The sequence below is a fragment of the Culex quinquefasciatus genome, chromosome 3 (genome assembly GCF_015732765.1).
Source record: "Culex quinquefasciatus strain JHB chromosome 3, VPISU_Cqui_1.0_pri_paternal, whole genome shotgun sequence".
NCBI classification, from domain to species: Eukaryota; Metazoa; Arthropoda; class Insecta; order Diptera; family Culicidae; genus Culex; species Culex quinquefasciatus.
Window position 1 is genome coordinate 115,391,810 of NC_051863.1, and position 23,211 is coordinate 115,415,020.

Here is a 23,211-nt window from a genome sequence, read left to right on the forward strand (position 1 = left end):
AATTCATGTTTTTAAAACGTGGTTTTGATCGACTCCCTATTTTTTTATATCACCATCGTGTTCTTCGGACAAGTTTAGATACTCATCATTCAAAACCTCAGGGTAGTTCAAGTCATGGCCGTGAATCAACCCTTGAAAGATAGAAACTTTGGATTTCTTTTGCTAATATGATTGCACCTTGTGCTAATGCAACAAATTTCTAGCCCCTGAAAGTAGGCCAAGAACGAAATGAGCGCGAGCGCGAGCGTGGAGCAAACGTGAGCTGGCTCGCGTAGCGCTCCTCCTCACGAATGAGCGAAAAGTGAGCGCTCACGAGTGCGTGAGCGCGTAAGGAACGCAACACTGGTAAGAATCATTAAGTGCACTCAAAGAGCTTTTAAGAAGTTCTTCTTCTGAGAAAATTCACATGAAATGATAGGTAAAATCATTTTATCCAATGAACCAATGTTTTTTTTTACACATTATCCATATTAAAAACATGTCATTTACAACGGGTAACAACACGCAGAAAAATATTTTGTAGAATCAGCCTGTACGAGGTTTGATTCAATAAAATTTTTGTTGAATATAATCAACGCCTATTTTGCGTTGAAACAAACCTTTTTTTTAATTTTTTGAAATTAAATATGTCTTTATTGAACATTCTTATAATAATTACATTTCTTTTACATGATAAGTGGTATGGCCTTATGCTCTTCATCTTTGTTGTATTTTTCGTTTTATTATTAACTGATCACATTTATTTATTTGCTTCAAATTGTTTTACATTATTGCATTGAATTGAATACATTTGGGTAAAAAAGAAAAAAATCACTTTAACAGCTAATCCTAACCTAAAACTAAAAAAAAAAAAATCCATTGAAATATTTAAAATCACTAGAACGAGTAAACTACGAACTGCATTTTAAGATGAATGCTCCAAGAGTTCTTACTTGTTCCTGGCGAGTTTTGCACCCACGCAGAGTTGTTGTCATCTCGATGAAAATGTTCAGAAGTTCTTGTGGTGAAAACAGGTCACTACTGCCTTCACCCGTTGATGTTGGTTGGTTTTCCCTCGGATGCTGACTGAAGCCTGGAGGTGCTGTATGCTCTGTAACTCTTTGCTGCAGATTCAACGGCAATGGCTGCAGATTTGGAACCACTCGAGTAGATCCTGCTCCTGGTGACGCCAAAGCAGGAAAATCTACGTCCGTGAAAGTTGGTGGTGTTTTGCGACGATTTGGTTGGTGCCTCGTCGTCGCTTGTTGTTGAATTTTCACAAACTCAGCTCGTTTTGGGCAGCTTCGATTCTTGGTCGAATGGTCGCCACCGCAATTGAAGCATTTGACTTCGATGTTCTCGGTGATAACGTTCCCAAGTCACGATGATGTTGAAAATTGCCCGAACTGCTTTCAGCTCAGACGGCGTTGTCGATCCTTTCTCGAAATGAACCAGGTACAGTTGATCACGATACTTGATGTCCTTGTTGTGTCTCGTCATCTTGAAGACTTCGATCACGTTCAACTTAAGAGTTTTGAGCTCTTCTTTCAGCACACTCACATACATGTCGTACAGGCCACGGAGGACCTGTTTCATGGAGCGTTTACCTGGATCGTCATGGCTGTAGTATTCAATCTTTGTGTTGTTCAGGAAATCCCGAACGTAGTTGTAATACTTTTTGGTAGGTAGCAGAATGTTGAGTCCATCAGCACACAAGCGAATGGAAGCTCGTAAAGCACCAGATTTGATAAACCCGGTCAGCCACTTTCGCACCGAATCCGATGACGATGTTTTCACAAAAATGGGTGGCAACTTTTCCCGTCGTTCAAATTCTTCCTTCTCGCTCACGTCCACAGGGAGGGTAGCGAACTGGTTTCCAGACAATTTTTGAGCGTCCTCACTCAAACTGTCTGGCTTTGCAGGTAGCGCTTCGGCATTCTTTAGCTTCTTCAAATCTGCCGATCCTGCTGGTGAGGACCGCCTCTTTTTCTTGCCCTGAGGCATTTTTGCACTTTTTAAGCACTTTTCAGGAGCTAAAATCCAGGAGTACCTCACTGAATGATGGTCCACAAAGGAATCCTGAAACAAACCTTGATTTTCTTAATTCCACAAAAATCTTATAAGGTTTTGAAAAAGTTGCTTTGACGTTTAGCGTTGATTCAACAAAAATCTTGATTTTCAAATCAACAAAACGTTTTGTTGATTCAAATATGCCTTATTTTTCTGCGTGAAGCATAACATAACTTTACACGAAAATGCCATTTAGAACAAGCTGAATGTCATTAAGAAGAGCTCTTGGTTCCGATGCATGTCTGCCCCTTTTGACGTTTTAGGTTTTAAGTAGGCCATAAAGCCTTTCCAGGTTATATGGGGGTTTTCCGAACTGTCATAAAAACTGTTAGTTAAAAATAGAGTACATGTTTTGCTTGCATTTTTTTTAAATATATGTTAGGCTGATTTTAGGCTTCTAATTTTTTTTATTAAAATAGAGCAGGGGCACAGAGTAACTTATAGTGATCACTGGGATTTGATTTTTGGTTCCACTTCACGGTACATCGCTGGTACACATCGCATTTCTGCTATTAGTAAACCTTATGCAGCAGTAATCATCTTTTCAACAAGCCCAAAATATTGAAGATCTAACAACCCTATCAAAAGTTATAAGTTTAGTGTTTTTGATTAACTTTTTTTTAGGCCGGATCTCAGATATTTTGATTAAAATATGCGAGGAAGGCACCAACCACCTAAAGGCGGATAAAGTAACGTTTTTTTTCTAAAAATTAAAATCAACTGAAAACAATTTGAAATGCATTTTCCTGCAAAAAGTTTTTTTTTCGCGAAAATATTTTTTTTGGTCAGTAGAGTAAACCGGGACGAAAGTGCGTACCAGCCTTTTCTGGCCTTAATTGGTTGGTGAATGGGTCTATGGGTATTCGGATGGCTCGAGAAGGTCGATTTTTCAGAACATGTTTTTTTCTGTTGCTTTTAGGCCAATAATTGGTTGCGTCCACTCTTAGTGCATTACATTTTAATTTTGCAAGGGAATTTATTTGGGAAAACCTTCTATTTATTTTTTGATTTTTATCATTTTTATTTTCCGCTAATTTTTTCAAACCAACACAATAGCGTTAAAATTGAGAAAATTCTCTAAAACTTTCCCGAAGAAAGTAATCTGCTACCTTGCGTCTGTCAAAAGATGCTCAAAACTGGTCTAAAACATAAAACATAAATTCCCATGAGCAATTCTCTTCCAAATCGGTCTTTTTTCTTAAATTTTAATTATTGTATTTTTTAATCCGACTGAAACTTTTTTGGTGCCTTCTTATGCCCAAAGAAGCCATTTTGCATCATTAGTTCGTTCATATAATTTTCTATACAAATTTGGCAGCTGTCCATACAAAAATGATATGTGAAATTAAAAATCTGTATCTTTTCAAGGAATTTTTTGATAGATTTGGTGTCTTCGGCAAAGTTGTTGGTATGGATATGGACTACATTAGAAAAAAAAGATGCACGTCAAAAAAATTTTTGGTGATTTTTCATTTAACTTTTTGTCACTAAAACTTGATTTGCAAAAAACACTATTTTTATTTTTTTTAAATATTTTTATATGTTTTAGAGGACATCAAATGCCAATTTTTCAGAAATTTCCAGGTTGTGCAAAAAATCTTTGACAGAGTTATACATTTTTGAATCACTACTGATTTTTTCAAAAAATCGAAAAATTGGTCGCAAAAATTTTTCAACTTCATTTTTCGATGTAAAATCAAACTTGCAATCAAAAAGTACTTAAGTGAAATTTTGATAAAGTTCACCGTTTTCAAGTTATAGCCATTTTCTGGTGACTTTTTTGAAAATAGTCGCAGTTTTTCATTTTAAAAAATTAGTGCACATGTTTGCCCACTTTTGAAAAAAATATCTTTGAAAAGCTGAGAAAATTCTCTATATTTTGCTTTTTTTAACTTTGTTGATACGAACCTCAGTTGCTGAGATATTGCCATGCAAAGGTTTAAAAACAAGAAAATTGATGTTTTCTAAGTCTCACCCAAACAACCCACCATTTTCTAATGTCAATATCTTAGCAACGAATGGTCCGATTTTCAATATTAAAACATGAAACACTCGTGAAATTTTCTGAGCTTTTCGAAAAAAATACTTTCATTATTTTTAAACCAAGACTAACAATTCAAGAGGACCAAACATTCAATATTATTATTATTGTTATTTTATTTTAATTTTTCCATATTTAAATATGACAGTTTAAAAAAATTGAAGCTATTGAAAATTAAAACTACTGGTCAAAAATACTGCACCCCGAGGCCAGAAACCAGAACGATGTTTGTAAGGTGCGCAAAATTGCCCGGGCTACTTTACTTAGATTTTTTGAAAACTAATGAATGCAAAACAACTGGACTGACGTAAAATGCTTTTTCAAACACTTTTTCATTGAAATGTGGAAATTATGACTCGTAATTTATATTTTTATAATCTTGATGACGTTATGTTTTTTTTCTTTTGTTATATTTTGTTATTGGAAAAATGAACAATTTGTGCCGAACTTGAGAGGTTTTATAAATTTAGATTTTTCAATTACTTTTCAATGGCGTATAACAATAAAATCCATGGTATCTGTATATCAAGTTTGTGATAATGGTAAGTATTATGCATTAATAAGCTTATATTGCCTGAAAAAAGATTGAGCCTATTTAAGGACTAGATTTGTGTTGGAACACTTAAAATCAAACTAGAAAGTAACAAGCTTATCCTTTTGAAATGCTGAGCAGTTCTCTAGGATTTCGGTCATTCGATTTTTTTTGTATTTTTTAATCCGACTGAAACTTTTTTGGTGCCTTCGGTATGCCCAAAGAAGCCATTTTGCATCATTAGTTTGTCCATATAATTTTCCATACAAATTTGGCAGCTGTCCATACAAAAATGATGTATGAAAATTCAAAAATCTGTATCTTTTGAAGGAATTTTTTGATCGATTTGGTGTCTTTGGCAAAGTTGTAGGTATGGATACGGACTACACTGGAAAAAAATGATACACGGTAAAAAAAATTGGTGATTTTTTTATTTAACTTTTTATCACTAAAATTTGATTTGCAAAAAAACACTATTTTAAATTTTTTTTTATTTTTTGATATGTTTTAGAGGACATAAAATGCCAACATTTCAGAAATTTCCAGGTTGTGCAAAAAATCATTGTACGAGTTATGAATTTTTTAATCAATACTAATTTTTTCAAAAAATCGAAATATTGGTCGCAAAATTTTTTCAACTTCATTTTTCGATGTAAAATCAAATTTGCAATCAAAAAGTACTTCAGTAAAATTTTGATAAAGTGCACCGTTTTCAAGTTAAATCCATATTTAGGTAACTTTTTGGTAAATAGTCGTAGTTTTTCATTTTTTTAAATTAGTGCACAACATTCAATATTACGCCCTTTTAAAATGTTAGTCTTGATTTGAAAATTTTGAAAATAATGTTTTCGAAAAGATTGAAAAATTTCACAAATGTTTCATATATAAACATTGAAAATCGGACCATTAGTTGCTGAGATATCGACATTAAAAAATGGTGGGCTGTTTGGGTGAGACTTAGAAAACATCAATTTTCCTGTTTTTAAACCTTTGCATTGCATATCTCAGCAACTAAAGGTCGTATCAACAAAGTCCGAAGAAGCAAAATATAGAGAATTTTCTCAGCTTTTCAAAAATATTGTTTCCAAAAGTGTGCAAACATGTGCACTAATTTAAAAAAATGAAAAACTGCCACAATTTACAAAAAAGTTACCTAAATATGGATTTAACTTGAAAACGGTGCACTTTATCAAAATTTTACTGAAGTACTTTTTGATTGCAAATTTGATTTTACATCGAAAAATGAAGTTGAAAAAATTTTGCGACCAATATTTCGATTTTTTGGAAAAATCAGTATTGATTCAAAAATTCATAACTCGGTCAATGATTTTTTGCACAACCTGAAAATTTCTGAAAAGTTGGCATTTTATGTCCTCTTAAACAAATCAAAAAATAAAAAAAAATTAAAAATAGTGTTTTTTTGCAAATCAAATTTTAGTGATAAAAAGTTAAATAAAAAAATCACCAAATTTTTTTTACCGTGTATCATTTTTTTCCAGTGTAGTCCGTATCCATACCTACAACTTTGCCGAAGACACCAAATCGATCAAAAAATTCCTTCAAAAGATACATATTTTTAAATTTTCATACATCATTTTTGTATGGACAGCTGCCAAATTTGTATGGAAAATTATATGGACAAGCTAATGATGCAAAATGGCTTCTTTGGGCATACCGAAGGCACCAAAAAAGTTTCAGTCGGATTAAAAAATACAAAAATTAAAATTGAAGAAAAAAGACCGATTTCGTAGAGAATTGCTCTGCTGTCACATTTTTTGCCATGTGGATTTTTAAAACCCTAAATCTTATGCCATTTCTAGATTGTTGTGTACTATACAAATCATGATAAAACCAAATCTGGAGTTTATAAAAAAAACCTTTAAACTATATATAAAAAAAAACTCTAGAAATTTTGTATCTGTGGATTGTAATATATATATTAAGTTCTTCATTTTCACTATCTTTCTTCTCTCCTTCTCTAACTGCCTGTAGCGTTTAACTCTATTCTTCATGCCACACCTGAACAACGGTCGAAAAGCCAAAGTAATTGGCACCAGTGAATAATAAATAGTTTAATTAAATTTTCTTTTCGTCCCTTGCCCCCTCTTTGGCCCAACGGATCGTCTAATTACTACCGGGGCGCTGGGTGTCGCGCAACAGCTCCGGTACCGGTGCTGCTAGCGTGTTACCCACGTGCCAGCAGCGGAAACCGGAAGGCGGTGAAGCTGATGACGGTACTGCCGGGAGCTCGTCTCATGGGGAGCCGCCAACCAACGACGCAGAAGACACACGTGAGAATGATAAGCTCAATGAAAACTTAATTGAAAATTGCTTTTTCATGATCCAACGCCGCCACGTGGGACGGGTTGACACTGACTGACTGATCGTTACCATGCCGAGCTAATGAAATGTGAAATTGGGCTTTGTAACGGGGTAGATTTCAATGGATCAATTTTGCCGAAAAGTGTTAATTGATGTGCGTTTGATTATTGATTCTTTACTTTGCAACATCAATAATTAACCTTATGGAAGTCAGTGTCTTGTGAACCTTCGTGGTGAACGGACACTAGAGCTGCGGTATTTTTTACTACCTAAGCTCAGTGTTATTTCAAAACAAAATTCACAGTTTTTTTAAAGACTACCTGAGTTATTTTCCAAAATTCTAAACAGTCTTTTCAAGACTAACCCCACCTGAAATTTTGTTGTATTTTACAAACGAAGCCATCTTTTTAAGAGAACTTTGCTTGCAAAATGCGTCAAAACAAAGGTAAACGCAAATCTTCTGAAGATTTGGTCGTTACGTCGGTGAAGCGTTTGAACGCTAAACCGGTTAACGGAAACAGAAAAAGAAAACAGCCTCTTCTGAGGTCTGATTCTGATTCTGAATGTGAGGTCAATCCTCCAATTCCAAACACAATTTCTACACGTATGAGACCAAGAATGCTCGGCCATTCAAGGCGGTCTTGAAAGGTCTCTCCAACGACTTGTCGGTGGATGAGATCAAAAACGAACTTGAGGTATTGCTTGGCTTTGTCCCATCCCAAGTAATACCAATGAAGAAAAAATCAAACGGGAATATTTCTCGCTTTGGTTTGACTTCACAATTTTATCTGATTCATTTCAACAGAAATGAAATCAACAATTTGAAACTTTTGGACAAAGTACAGTTTTTGTTCCATGTACGGGTAAAGTGGAAGCATTTTAAGAAACATGGCGGTAATTGCCAGAATCTGACCCAGTGCCGGCGTTGCCAGGCATTCGGTCACGGTACTGATCATTGCGCCATGGTTCCAAAATGCATGGTTTGCGGGGATTCTTCTCACGACAAGGACAATTGTCTCGTGAAAGAAGTCACCCAATTTAAATGTGCAAATTGTGGTGGAAATCACAAATCAAATTTCTGGGATTGCCCCATCAGAAAAAAGGTTTTGGATTCTCGTGCTAAGCATCAGCCGAAATCCAAACCGAAATTTTCTCAAAGTCAGGTTGTACCTGCATCTTTAAATCAAACGTTCGTGCTGTCTCACTCGAACAATTCTAGAAATACCCCTACCGTGGAAAAGTTAGGTAACAACAATGGCATTTCTTATGCTAACGTCGTTTCGGGTTCATCCACGAATTTTAAATCCTCTACCAATCTTTCTGAAATTGGGCAGGTACCTCAAATCTCATTTGAAAATTTTTCTGCTGGCAACGCTTTGGGATCTTCTGATCTCGGCGATGTTACGTTTGAAAAATGACTTTTTGCAAAACTCACTGTTTGGTTTGATTCAAACAATGAGTAATGCTACATCCATGATGGAAGCAATCCAGATTGGATTAAAATTTGCGAATGATGTTGTTCTTACCCTGAAGTTTAATCATGGATCTAAGTAATTCCATCAATATTATGAATTTTAATGCTCGCTCTTTAAAAGCGAAAGAAAATGAATTTTTCAACTTTTACGAGTTCATAACGTGCATGTTGCTGTTATAACCGAAACATTTTTAAAAATGGCACTTATTTGAAAAGTGATCCAGATTATAAAGTTATAACTAATAACCGAATGAATCGAAATGGCGGTGGAGTTGCAATAGTTATCCACCGTAGTATGACTTATAGCACTTTACGTGACTTTAAGTTAAAAGTTATTGAAAGTTTGGGCATTGAACTTGAAACTTCTTTTGGGAAAATTATGATTGCAGCTGCATATTTGCCTTTCCAGTGCACTGGGGAAAATAAAAATTATTTCAAAGGGGATTTGAATAAACTTACTTGTCATAGATCTCGATTTTTGATCATCGGTGATTTTAATGCCAAACACCAATCTTGGAATAATTCAAAAGTAAATTCCAATGGTAAAATTCTATTCAGAGATTGCACTTCTGGTCTTTATTCTGTTTTATACCCGAATGGGCCAACTTGCTTTTCTTCTGTTAGAAATCCATCTACTATTGATTTGGTGTTGACAAATCAAAGTCAGTATTGTGGTCCTTTAGTGACTCATGCTGATTTTGATTCTGATCATCTTCCAGTAACTTTTTCACTTTCTCATGAAGCAGTTACCAGACCCAATAGTTCTGTGTTTAATTACCACAAAGCTAATTGGGACAGGTATCAGCATCATATTGAGAATAATTTAAATCATGATTTTGTTTTAGAAACCAAAGCTGATATTGATTCAGCCTTGGAATCTTTAACTAATGCAATTTTGGATGCTAGGAATATTGCTAATCCTAAAGTCCAAGTCAAATTTGATTCTCCCGTTATTGATGACGATCTTCAGCTTCTGATTCGTCTGAAAAATGTTCGCCGAAGACAGTATCAACGTTCTCGTGATCCTGCACTGAAGCGAATTCAAAAAGATTTGCAAAAGGTTATTGACCACAGATTCACTCTCCTGCGAAATGAAAAGTTCGCAAGAGATGTCGAACAAATTAAACCTTATTCCAAACCTTTTTGGAAACTTTCAAAGGTTCTTAAGAAACCTCAAAACCCATCCCTTCTTTAAAAGATGGTGATAATATTCTATTAACTAATGGGGAAAAAGCTCAAAACTTGCTCAGCAGTTTGAGAGTGCTCATAATTTCAACTTGAATGTTTTGAGTCCTATTGAAGATCAAATTTCAATAGAATTTCAGAATATTGTTGAACAAGAATTTTCATCAGATGAAGTTTTTAATACGGATCTGAATGAAATAAAATCTATTATCAAAAATTTAAAAATATGAAAGCCCCTGGTGAGGATGGCATTTTTACATTTTAATTAAAAATTACCAGAAGCAACTTTAAGTAGCTTGGTCAAAATTTTCAACAAATGTTTTGATTTGGCATATTTTCCCAGTAGTTGGAAAAATGCCAAAGTAATTCCGATTTTGAAACCGGATAAAAATCCTGCTGAAGCCTCAAGCTATCGGCCCATTAGTTTGCTTTCATCTATTAGTAAATTATTCGAAAGAATAATTCTTAATAGAATGATGACGCACATTAATGAAAATTCAATTTTCGCTGATGAGCAGTTTGGATTTCGCCTTGGGCATTCAACTACTCATCAGTTGTTGAGAGTTTCAAATTTAATTCGAAGCAACAAATCTGAGGGCTATTCTACTGGCGCTGCTCTTCTAGACATAGAAAAAGCATTTGACAGTGTTTGGCATAAAGGTTTGATTGCGAAATTGAAAAGGTTTAATTTTCCGATTTATATCGTGAAAATTATTCAAAATTATTTGACGGATCGTACTCTGCAGGTATGTTATCAGAATAGCCAATCTGATCAACTACCTGTACGTGCTGGCGTCCCTCAAGGAAGCATTTTGGGTCCAATTTTATACAATATTTTTACTTCTGACTTGCCTGATTTGCCCCCAGGATGTCAGAAATCACTTTTTGCTGATGACACAAGCATCTCCGCCAAAGGCAGAAACCTTCGTGTCATCACAAGAAGATTACAAAAATGCTTGGATATTTTCAATTCTTATTTGAAAGAATGGAAAATTACTCCAAATGCTGCAAAAACTCAACTTATTAGGTCTATTCCCGTACTTGCAGAATTGCAGAATTTCTGCAGCTTCTGCAGAATTCTGCAGCCAGCATAAGTTACTTTTTTGCAGCACGTTCCCGTACTTTTCAGCTCGCTCTCTTCATCTCTCTCTTTTGCAGAAGTTCTGCAAGGAGAAAAGCAGCAACAAATTTACCTGGGTAGCGCGTTCCAGTACTTTTTGCAATATTGTACACAGTTGAGTGGATTTACTCAAATTGGGTATTAAAGATTTTTAATTATTTCAAAAAATTAAAATAAAGGGATTCAGAAAAATAGTAATTGAAAGGAGTTTACCTGTAGAACGGGGGCATTATTTTTTTTATTCAACTTAACATTTTATTTAATAGCGTGTACCATTTATTAGGTAACTAGAAATTAATTATGCTTAGGTAGAAATCATACATTAGAAATTTTTCAAAACTTTTACATTAGGTAAAAAATAGTGAGAGATGCAGGTACGTTTTACACATGGACATGGACATTTAGAAATTCATGATTAAAAATATTTACAAAAAAAAAAACTTATATTTTCAAATTGAGAAACCTAAAAAAAAATCTGATATCTGAGAAATTTAAAAATGCTCATATTTATATCAGAAAAATAAAAATAAATAAAACACAAATTCAAAGCCTCGTTCAAAGCTTGAAAAATACAAATAATTAAAAATTAAATTTATCAAAAAGATGTTTAAAATATCAAAAAAATCATAATTTTAAAAATTCAAAATAAAAAAAATAAAGGGTTTTAACTTAAAAGTTCCTAAACTTAAGAATTCTTACATTTTGAAATTCTAAATAAAAAAAATCAAAAGTTTGAATACTTCAGAGCTCAGAACACAAAAAATTCAAAAGCTACAATTTAAAGAAAATTAAAGATACTAAAAAATTTCAAAAATAAGTAAAGTTTTAAAATTCTGTGAATCAAAAATTTTAAAATTCAAATATTCAAAAAATAGAAACAGTTAGTACTCTATTTTCCGAAGAAATTTTCAAAATTTCCAGCCTCTAAAACCTCTAATCTGAGCTTCTAACCTAAAATATGACTCCAATAAAAATTGTACTTTTTATGATTCAAGATGGCGGCATTTAAAAATTTCCGAATTTTAGAATTTAAATTTCTTAAAATAGAAGAATTCGACAAAACTACATCACATTTTTTGGTTCATATAAGAATACAAATTGGTAGTACCGTTTAAGGTACAATGTATTATTTGCCAATTAAATTTACTTATTATTTAAACACGCATATTTAGCCTATTCAAAAACAATTGAAGATCAAAAATTATTCCTAAACAAATGTTTATTTGAAATTATTAAACACAAAAGAAATGTGTCTTTTAAAAGTTTTTTAAAATAGTTTGTTTTTATAATACATTTTTTGGTTGAGGTATTAGCCGTGCTGTAATACTGACTTTAGTTATCTTTTTTTTTGTCAAGTTAAAATATTAACACTAAAAAAATCACTATATGATAATGAACTAAGCCTGAAATCGTTCTCAATAAAAACAGACATTTAAAAAAAACTACCCCAAAAATCCATTAATTCAAAATATACAAACGTCCCTTAAAAAAAATTACTTCAATTTAGTAATAATAAAACATAAAATTTATTGCAACTAATAATAAAATGCATGATTTCACCCAATTTGCAACTTTTATGTAAGCGTGTACTCAACATCCATCACACCAAATTGCAGTAACTTTTCAACAAGAAAGAGAAGAGAGAGCTTGCAGAAAAGTACGGGAACGGTTTTGCAGTAACTTCTACCTCTTTCACTGCAGAAGTTCTACCTGAGAGAAAAGTTACTTTTGTTGCAGAAAAGTACGGAAACGCTCTGCTGCCGTTTTTGTGCAGAATTGCAGAATTCTGCAGTACGTGAATAGACCTATTATTTTCCCTCACAAACCAAGGGCTGATTTTCTTAAACCAAAAAGTCATCACATTATAAAGATGAATGAGGTAAATTTAAAGTGGGAGGATCAAGTGAAATATCTTGGACTTGGTTTTGACAAAAACCTTACTTACAAGGATCACATTGAAAGTATCCAGGTTAAATGTAACAAATATATTAAATGTTTGTATCCACTTATAAACATAAATATATAATATATAATGAATAAATATAAATTTAAAAAAAAAAAAACCTTATGAAAGTCGCTTTTTTTCGGCCAACAATTTCTGCTGTTTTTATTGCTACTTTATATTATAATTTTGTTACTTTAGTCGCGATTTCACTACAGGTAAAATTTACAATTCAATTTATATATCTCACAGAACTAAACTTCGGCGAAGACGAAGAGGGTGAATACTTCGACGACGATGACGACCCGGACCTAACCCCGGCGGAACGACGCCGGCGAAGCCGGATTCATCACTTCACATTCAAGCTCAACTCCATCGAGCTCAGTATTATTGAGGAAAAAACAGACGAAGACAGCAACCGTCAATCACCGGAAGAGGCGTTTTTGCGTAGTAAGATTTCGGGTCAAGAAGACAAACCCGAGGCCCCGTCGTCACCGTTGAGGTTGGAGGACCGAAAGGATCCCGAGGGACAGGCCGCCCCGGCAGGTGAGTCCGTCGATTCGGAAGGCAACATCATCAACGAAAGTGAAGGTGCAGGCCACGTTGAAGAGGAAAATTCCAGCGAGAAAAGTCTGAAAGGATTCGAAGATGTGGAAAGGATGCTGGAGAAAATGCCCTCGACGGCGCGGTTGAACCGAATGCTGACGAGGTTTTACTCGTTTGACCAACCCCGGGACCGGGAAGATGACGAGGGCAGTGACGAGGACGGCGAGTTTCCGAGGAGGAAAATAAGTCTGAGGGAATTCAAGGCAAAGATGTCATCGATGACGGCGCTGGATGGGTTTGATGAATCGGGGAGTGAGGAGGAAGGGCCAGGGGAAGGGGACGAGCCAGATGAAGCAGATGATGGAGAAGATGGTGATGTGGATGCAGCCATCGATGAGTTGCTGGCAGAGTCGATACCCAATGGTGAGGAAGTTGAAGAAATGAATGGTAAAGATTAGTAAGTATAGTCGACGAACAGCATTAATTTGAATAAGATGCCAGAGTTTAGCCCGAATTTTGTAACGATAGCTAATTAACACCTCAAGAACTGTTGATTTTACGTGCCAAGTGGAATATTATTCTTTATTGTTGCTAAGTCGAATTAACGTGTTTTCAGGAGAAACAATTTATTGATTAGTTTTTGATTTCATGCTGCATTCCATCACTTCATAAGCGTTAAAAAATAATACATGCAAACCATGACTACCTCCAATGAAAAAGCTCGTAAAACATAAATTATTTGAAGAATAATTATACAATAGGGTAGCCAAATCCGGGCTACCCCCTTAAATAAAAGATTGGCCCATCACAAGGCCAAAATTTCGACTTTAAGCTAATTCTGACCATGAGACCCTATCATTCTTATCGCTTGAAGATTGTATGAAAAAAATCTACAAAATGTTTTGTTGTGCAATATTTTTCCAATTCTTACCATTTCTCGGTTGTAGAACCTTCAGTAAACATGGAAAAACTCACCCGAAGAAACCATATTTTTTAGATTTTTTGCTGGATAACTTTAGCTTCGATTTTAGTTCCGAGTAAGCTTCCGATTTGAATCGGATAACTATGGCACCATTCACTGGTAAAATGGCAAAACAGTTACTTTTCATTATACTTTTATACGATTTTTCCCATGAGCAGTTCTCTCAGATTTCGGTCATTGGATTTTTGTTGTATTTTTTAATCCGGCTGAAACTTTGGTGGTTCTTTCGAATTGTTCATAGAAGCCATTATGAATCATTAGATTGTCCATATAATTTTCCATACAAATTTGGTAGCTTTCCAAACAAAAATGATGTATGAAAATTCAAAAATCTGTTTCTTTTAAAGGAATTTTTTGATCGATTTGGTGTCTTCGGCAAAGTTGTAGGTATGGATACGGACTATACTGGAAAAAATTATACACGTTAAAACAAATTTGCTGATTTTTTATTTAACTTTTTGTTATCTGAACTTGATTAGCAAAAAAAAACACTATTTTTTTTATTTTTCGATGTGTTTTAGAGGACAACAAATGCCAATTTTTCAGAAATTTCCAGGTTGTGCAAAAAAATTTTGACCGAGTTATGCATTTTTGAATCAATACTAATACTGGTCGCAAAAAAAATTTCAACTTCTTTTTTCGATGTAAAATCAAATTTGCAATCAAAAAGTACTTTAGTGAAATTTTGATAAAGTGCATCGTTTTCAAGTTAAATACATTATTAGGTGACTTTTTTTGAAAATATTCACAGTATTTCATTTCACCGGTTGAGTTCGTCGAGGTTTTTGTGTTTTAATAATATGATTGATTAATAATTCATTTCAAACACGCAAGGCCAAGAAAAGTTAATACGAGTTACGCGGCGGTCGGGATAGAAAATAATTTTTTTATGTTATTACGGCAAATGCAATTGAGTAACAACACTTCGCGTCGCTAGTTTCGTTTCTCTTTATTTGATGTTTTATAAGTCCTTCTTTTATCATCGTTGATTGGAAGGCACGCCGCCGGTTTGGTTCGTTTAAGTTATTGTTTTAATTTCATTACATTCGGTTACGTGGTGTCCTGTTTTCTTTTCGTTTATATTCGTTGATCATAATAATTTATTCCAACTGGCAGTTTTAGTATTAACTCATAAAATTACCGATTTTATGAAGAGTAAAGCGTCTTTTATTTACTATTTTTGTTATTTGCTCGCGTTATCTAAATTGTACAAACAGTAAAAATATACTAAAAAGTCCAGCCCATAGCACTACTGCTCGGTTGGCACGCGTTCGATTAAAACACTTTTTAAATAATCAATTATGTATCTTTCCGCAGCCGGCTGCCTAAGATTAAAAATTTTCAACCGATAAACAAAATGCTCATGGTCACATCACTGCCACTCGTGAATCCTGACCTCATACCCGTCTACTAACCCCCTCAAAACTCATGTGATACTTTGTCGGAGAAGCAGTCGATTGGGCGGTCTCTATCACTCAAGTATCGGACTAACATTCCCATCCACTTCCCCGTGACTCTACCACTGGTCGTGGCCGGCGCCGGTATTGATCAGCATGATAGGGGCCTTTGAGAAGTTGCGAAGCGAGGAAAGATAGCACCCATTCATCTTCCACGGCTCGTGGATGTAACTTCTGGAGGTCCTGGTCAATAACGGAGTAGCAACTGCGGGTGGGCACCTATGCTTATGCTTATAAATGCTTAAATATTCACAGTATTTCATTTTTTTTAATTAGTGCACATGTTTGCCTACCTTTGAAAAAAAATTCAATATTACGCAATTTTAAAATTTTTGTAAATATTTTTTCAAAGAGATCGGAAAATTTTACGAATGTTTCATATTTTAACATTGCAAATCGGACCATTAGTAGCTGAGACATCGACAATAGAAAATGGTGGGATATTTGGGTGAGACTAAGAAAACATCAATTTTCCTTTGCTACAACAAAGTTTAAAAAATCAAAATATAGAGAATTTTTTGAGCTTTTCAAAAATATGTTTTATAAAAAATGGGTAAAAAAAGTCACTTCAAAATGTATTTAACTTGAAAACGATGCACTTTGTCAAAATTTCACTTAAGTACCTTTTAATTGCAAATTTGATTTTACATCGAAAAATGAAATTGAAAAATTTGTGTGACCAATATTTCGATTTTTTGAAAAAAAATTGTATTAATTCAAAAATGCATAAGTCGGTCAAATATTTTTTGCACAACCTGGAAATTTCTGACAAGTTGGCATTTGATGTCCTCTAAAACATATAAAAAAATAAAAATAGTGTTTTTTTGCTAATCAAGTTCAAGTAAAAAAAAATTAAATTGAAAACACCCATTTTTTTACCGTGTATCATTTTTTTCCAGTGTAGTCCGTAACCATACCTAACACTTTTCCGAAGACACCAAATCGATCAATGGTTTGAATGAGCTCTAATTTGCAATTTAGCCTAGTGATGAATTAATCTATCATCTAAAATTTTCATGAGTCGTTGAACAATCAGGGTGACCACTCATATCCCATTTCAAATTCCCGATAGTAGGCATTTCTTATCTAAAGAACGACTTCAAACAAAAATACTCTTTGAAAACAAACAATTGACCATTTTCGTTAAAAACTTTAAAAATAGATGCACTCATTATTTTGATTTCGAGTAGAAACAATTTGTCTTTGAAAAATAACCGAAAGCTTAGGGACCATCCATAAACCACGTGGACACCTGGGGAGGGGGTTATAGCAATTGTCCACGATCCATACAGAACAGATTTTTTTTGTAGGGGTGGGGGTGGTAAAAAAATCTCATAAAAGTATCCACGTGGTTTACGGATGATCCATTAACAAAGTTAATAATTTCAATGTTTATTTTCAAAATTGGCAAACTTATAATTTTTTAAACTTCTATCAGCTGGAAATGGTTGAAAATTAAAGATAATTGAATTTAGCAACTTTTGTTCTACGAAAAGCTTTAATTCTCTTGTTTTATGTGTTTCTTGTGTTATTTTTAGTATTTTAATTTGCATTTATCAGGTTTAGTTTTGCCTATCTAATTTTTTCATGCTTTTACAGTCACTTTTCCAATTTTTTGCTCATTTTTCACATTTTCTGTTATAAAATGGCACCATTATCATTCAGATTATAAAAAATGCTTAGAGGCATAGTCTGGAACATTAAAAAAAATAATGCATACTTCGTTTTACTTGAAATATAGGACATGTTAATAAAATACACAGCCAAAGTTGACACCTAAAAAAATGTCATTTTTAAAACATTGGCCAAGTCACATAAAACAAGATAAACTTACAACTCATAAATTTTCTAAAATTTTAAGAGTTCTTCTTTCCAATGCTTTTTAAGGATCAAAAACTGGTTGAAAATGGATTTTTTCGGTTGTAGAGGGTTAATTAAATTATATTTTGAATCTTCGAATGCTTAAAACATTGGATTGGATTTAATTTAATATTTAAGTTTTACGACAACTGAAAATCAAGATAAAATAGTTAAAAAAGGCACAATTTTTATATCAGTTTTTTATTAACTTTGTTGTTGTTTAAAGTTAGACGTTACCTCTGTTTTGATAAATATAAAATAAACAAAAACCATATGAATCAGAACAAAAAAAAACTGTGACAAATGCATGCAATATTTTTTAGAATTTTAATGTCTTAAATATCCTTTTCATTCTTAAAGAGATTAAAATTGTAAAAGGAACCTTCAATTGAAAGTAAAACAATAAGAATTGAGTTAATTTTATTGAAAAATTGTACAACATTTTTCAAAACAATTCACGAGTTGGAAAAAAAAAATCAAAAAGGTCTTCTTCCACGGAAAGAAGGTTTATCGTGAATCTTGCTAAATTTTGGTTAAAAATTCTAAAAAAATTGGCTGTTTTTTCAACCACCATTTTTTTTAGCTGGAAATCCTAAAAAAAATCCTGGATCTGACAGCTGAATCCAGGTCCTAAAAATGATAAATCCAGCTAAAATATTAGTAAATTTTACTAATTTACAAGCTGGAAAAATGCTGTCAGTCTCAAAAACTGTATCTTTTGAGAAGGTCTGTTTGCTATTTTAGCTAAATTTTTTGGTATTCTAGGAAGTTTTATAGTTAGCCCAGCGAGTTTTTAGGCTGTTTCGACTAGTTTTTTTGGAATCATTCTCAAAATTTTCCATTGATGGCTGCGAAGCCAGGTATTTTCACACGTCTTTTTAGCTAGTTTAGCTAACTTTTCCACTTTTCTTGGTAGGTGTTTTGGTTGGAATAGCTAATTTTTCCACCATATCTACAAGTTTTCTTTCAAAAGCCTCCGTTGCTGCCTGCAAAGCACGCATTATCCACCCAGCCTTTTGGCTGATTTAGCTCGTGTCTTTTTTGTTCTTGCTTCGTTTTTCGGTAAGTCCAGCTAATTTTTCGACTGTTTTAACTGGTAATTTCGAAATCATTTTTAAAAATCCCTTGCTGCCTGTAAAGTTGTTTTTTATTTTCAAAAATACGTTTTGCTGGTGTAGCAAGATTTTCCGCTATTCATGGTACGTTTTTTGGTAGTCCAGCAAGTTTTTTGGATGTTTCAATAGTTTCCAGGCTTTTTAAACTATGGTATAGTTGATCATCCTGATTGTACGGCTTTGTTGCGATATTCTATTGACAAATTTAAAAAAAGGAAATACAGTAATACAATAATACAAAAATACAAAAATACAAAAATACAAAATAAAATTAACATAATTTTACTTAATTTAACTTAATTGAACTTAATTCCACTCAAATCAACTTAATTCAACTTAATTTAACTAACTGTAACTTAATTTAAATTAATTCAACTAAATTTAACATAATTTTACTTAATTTAACTTAATTGAACTAAATTTAAATAAATTTAACTTAATTTAACTGAATTTAACTTAATTTAACTTAATTTAACTTAATTTAACTTAATTAAACTTAATTTAACTTAATTTAACTTAATTTAACTTAATTTAACTTAATTTAACTTAATTTAACTTAATTGAACTAAATTTAACTTAATTTAACTTAATTTAACTTAATTGAACTTAATTTAACTTAATTCAACTTAATTTAACTTAATTTAATTCAATTTAACTGAATTTAAAAGAAATTAACTTAATTTAAATTCAACTTTATTTAAATTTATTTTTCCAAATTCAGCTAAATTTTACTTAATTCAACTTAATTTTACTAAATTTTACCAAACAACTTTTAACAACAATTGAACTAAATTCTACCAAATGTAACGAAGTTTCAAAAAATGTATCTTAGTTTAATTAAATTTAACAAAAATTTCTAGATAAACCACATTTGAATAAATTTATTTCTTTTTTACTATGTTCAGTTTAATTATACTAAACTTAACTTTTCTTAATTAAACATGATTTTTAATCTATCAGAATTTAACTAAATTTAATAAAATTTATCTATTTTACTAAGTTTAACAAAATTTAATCAATTTAACTTAATTTAACTGGATTCTACTTTTTTCTAAATTCAACCAAATGTAATTCAAATTAATATTCACTTAATTTAAAGTAATTTAATATTATTTAACTCTATTTTTTTATGTGCTTCAAAGGCATAAAGTGCCCTACTCGTTCGGATCTGTCTAACATTGGCCAGTCTATATCTAGACACTCTGTACCCGCAGCCTCCCCCTCACGTAGACAGATGTCCATACAAAAAAAGTGGAGTGTGGACAAACGCCAGCCTCCACCTCCCCCGCCAAAGGGTTCACGACAAAGGGATGCCACCAATCGTCCAAACAAAAATTAGAGCCTCAATTTATAACCTCTTTCCCTCAACACAAAAAAAAACTTCTCATCTAATCAACTTAAGATCTCAGCCCGCAGAAAGTCTTCCTGGCTTTCAATCCATTCACTCACGCACCATCTCCAACTTTTGCACTTGCACTTTCGACTTTCAAACGCAGAATCGTCACAAAACTCCGCGAACTGAGCGGCATAAACAGGATCAAACACGATACGCGACGTTCTCTTGCTTTGTGTTGGTCTCGAACTGATGATCTGTCAAAAAATCCATGCTGCCGGTTCCAGCTAGTTTTTCGGTAAAAAGTAGGCAAAATTGTGCTGAAACATCACTATTTTTGGTAAAATCTCTCCTGTCATTTTGATTTGGGCTGTCAGTTTTGGATAGCAAATCAGCAAACAGGGTTAGCTGTTTCACCAATCCCAAGTTGTTGAATTTACCTGTAATTTTAGCTTATTTAACCAAAAAATCACTGTCCCACCAATTTGACGCCAGCTAATTTAAATTGTTAAATTTAAGATGGAACTCCTTTCCGTGTTCTTTTCCCGATTTTTGATGTATTTTGGCAAATTTCCGATTTTTCCCGACTTTCCCGACTTTCCGACTTTTTCTGCTGTTCAACGTTTCATGAAAATTGGGGTACTTTTTTCATTTTGAATTTTTGGTTCAATAATATTTGATAAACTAAACATTCCTCTCAAAAAGTGGATTCAAAGTCCAAAGTAATTTGTCGAGCTCTTAACATCATTTTTGTATATTCAATAATCTGAATTTATTGGTAATATATTCAATATCTGAACAAACTTTGAAAAAATATAAGCATATTTTTCTCAAGATTCCTTTGAAATAACGAAAACTGCAACAAACTGTAGGGTAACCGTATGCTTAATTTGTTCATGACCATTCAAATTGAATTTCATCAGTAACATATTGATTTGATTAAATACATAAGAACACAACATTCATATTTTACTCTAAAAAGAAAATGTATGCATATATAAAAAAATATGTTTAGAAACAACATCAAAAAAGTGAAATAAATATATAAAATCTTAATGAGGGCAAACGAATGTTTGGTATAAAAATCAGTATAAAAATGTAGAAAGTAATCAGTATTATAACATTCAATAATACATATACGGATATATTTAATAACAAAAATATCATCACAATAAATTTAAAAAGTAATCAATGCCAATTCCATACTGCACATATTAAAAACGATCAAACACAATCAGTATTACAGCAACATTATTCTCTCACCTAGATGTCATTATAAACTGAATAAAAGTAAATCTACAACGAATAGTTTCGAGTATATTTATTTGAGAACTTTTCCCATTCACTTAACAAACTTCCCCCATAATCACAGTTTCAAACCGAGCTCAACCGATTCTACGTGCTCCACGTCCCCAACGATGGCGATGGCTTCAATTTCGACGGCAGCCCCAAGAGGCAGCTTCGTCACTGCGTAGCAAGTTCTGGCCGGGAAGTTGCTACCAAAAACTGTAAACGAAAAAAAAAAAAAAACAAAGTTGATAACAGCCCAGAGGGAAGCCCCATCAAGTCGCACCTTTTTTGTACTCTTCATTGACGGCCGCGTAGTCTTGCATATCAGCCAGCAGAACCGTTGTCTTGACGACCTTATCAATGCCCGAGTTGGCCTCCCGAAGCAGATTGGTGAGGTGTTTGAGGGCCGTGGCCGCCTGGGCGGCCGCTCCTCCCGGAACCAGTTTCGGCTCGTTCAGCTCAATTCCAATCATTCCCGAGCAGTACACGGTCCGGTCGGCGACGATGGCTTGGCTGGAAGGTGAGGCGAGAACGTCACAGGTTTATAAAGTTAAGTCGTCTGAGTGCCGATTACCGACCTGTAAGGGGCCAAAGGTCTGGGGCACTTGCTGCACGACACGATCTTCCGAATAACTTTCGACATTGTGAGGGTGCGTGGTGAGATTCGAACCTTACGCCGGTACTGCTTAGGCAAGACTAAGTCGCTGTTCTTGAGCCTGTGTCAAAACTGCTAAGTCGAGATCGCATGACGGTGTGAGTGCGAGTAATCAAGCAAGGCTTAATTGGAAATAGAGTCGGCTACCACCTCGCTTCCTCTCTTTTGGACAGCTGTTTATATAAAAAAAAATCTGTATCGAAAACCCCAAATAAATTGATAAGCTGTCTTATCTGTATCATTAGAATTTTATTCAATTGGCAATCAGGAAAATGGAAACTAAATTGACTGAGGATTATTTATTGCATAACTTTAAGCACCCAATTAAATTCATGCAGATACATGCTCAACGTCCCCAACGAATGGCAATTGCTTCGATTTCAACGGCTGCACCAAGAGGCAACTTGGACACGGCGACACATGTTCTGGCCGGATGATTGCTACTAAATACTGTAAAATAAAGCGAATCGTTAGGATTTGAACTTCCAGTAGACCAGACCTCTACCTTTTTTGTACTCGACATTGACGGCGTCGTAATCTTGCATATCAGTCAATAGAATGGTTGTTTTGACAACCTTATCAATGCCCGAACCGGCATCCTCCAGCAGGTCGGAGAGATACTTCAAGGCCGTGGCAGCTTGGGCCGCCACCCCTCCGGGCACAACCTTTGGCTCGTCCATCTCGATGCCAATCACTCCCGAGCAGTAGATGGTCCGGTCAGCGATGATGGCTTGACTTCAAGACAAAATTTCAAATTGGTATTTTTCCACATTACATATGTTTAAACACTTACCTAAAATGGGAAACAGGTTTGGGATTCCTGCTGGTATAAACAACTTTCCTAGTGATCTTGGACATCGTGGATCGTTGAAATTGTAAACCTTTCGCCTAAACTGGTTAAGATTCTACTGAAGACACCGTAATTTTGTCCAAATTTCCAAGTCCAAGTATTAGTGAGAAATCTTATCAATTTTAATAAGATAAAGGCCTGCCAGTCAAAACTCTTGCACCCAGAACTGGACATCGGCATACGAGAGGAAAAAGAGCACGATTCGGTAGTAACATGGTACTGTGTGCGGACTGAGAGGATAAATCCCGAAATTACCGAGAGTACTTTAGTCATGGGTTCATCTTCAAAAAAGTTCTTCTATCAAAAATAATAAGTACTGGTACCGAGACTCGAACCCAAGACCTTCGGCATAATGAACCGTGCCTTTGCCGTATGGGCCACCATGGTTCGGTGACTAAGTGGCGGTCATTTGTCCTTATAAGCCACTCAATAGGATGAACTGTTCCAATGAACGAATG

General features: G+C 34.0%; 2 protein-coding genes and 1 pseudogene across 2 annotated transcripts; 1 reads left to right on the top strand and 2 right to left on the bottom strand.

Moving 5' to 3' along the window:
* Nucleotides 1-228: 228 nt before the first annotated feature.
* On the top strand, nt 229-13,691 carry LOC119769209 (acidic leucine-rich nuclear phosphoprotein 32-related protein-like). Its single transcript, XM_038261128.1, has 3 exons — nt 229-257; nt 6,783-6,913; nt 12,918-13,691. Exons 1-3 carry the CDS (start codon nt 229-231, stop codon nt 13,667-13,669), a joined length of 912 nt encoding a protein of 303 aa, XP_038117056.1. The 3' UTR covers nt 13,670-13,691.
* Nucleotides 13,692-21,264: 7,573 nt separating this feature from the next.
* Nucleotides 21,265-21,986, bottom strand: LOC6031308 (rutC family protein UK114). The gene is made up of 3 exons (XM_001842073.2): nt 21,827-21,986; nt 21,532-21,761; nt 21,265-21,464 (listed from the first exon to the last, which is right to left on the bottom strand). Exons 1-3 carry the CDS (start codon nt 21,889-21,891, stop codon nt 21,325-21,327), a joined length of 435 nt encoding a protein of 144 aa, XP_001842125.1. The 5' UTR covers nt 21,892-21,986; the 3' UTR covers nt 21,265-21,324.
* Nucleotides 21,987-22,183: 197 nt separating this feature from the next.
* Nucleotides 22,184-22,913, bottom strand: LOC6031309 (annotated as a pseudogene).
* Between the last annotated feature and the right edge of the window lie 298 nt (nt 22,914-23,211).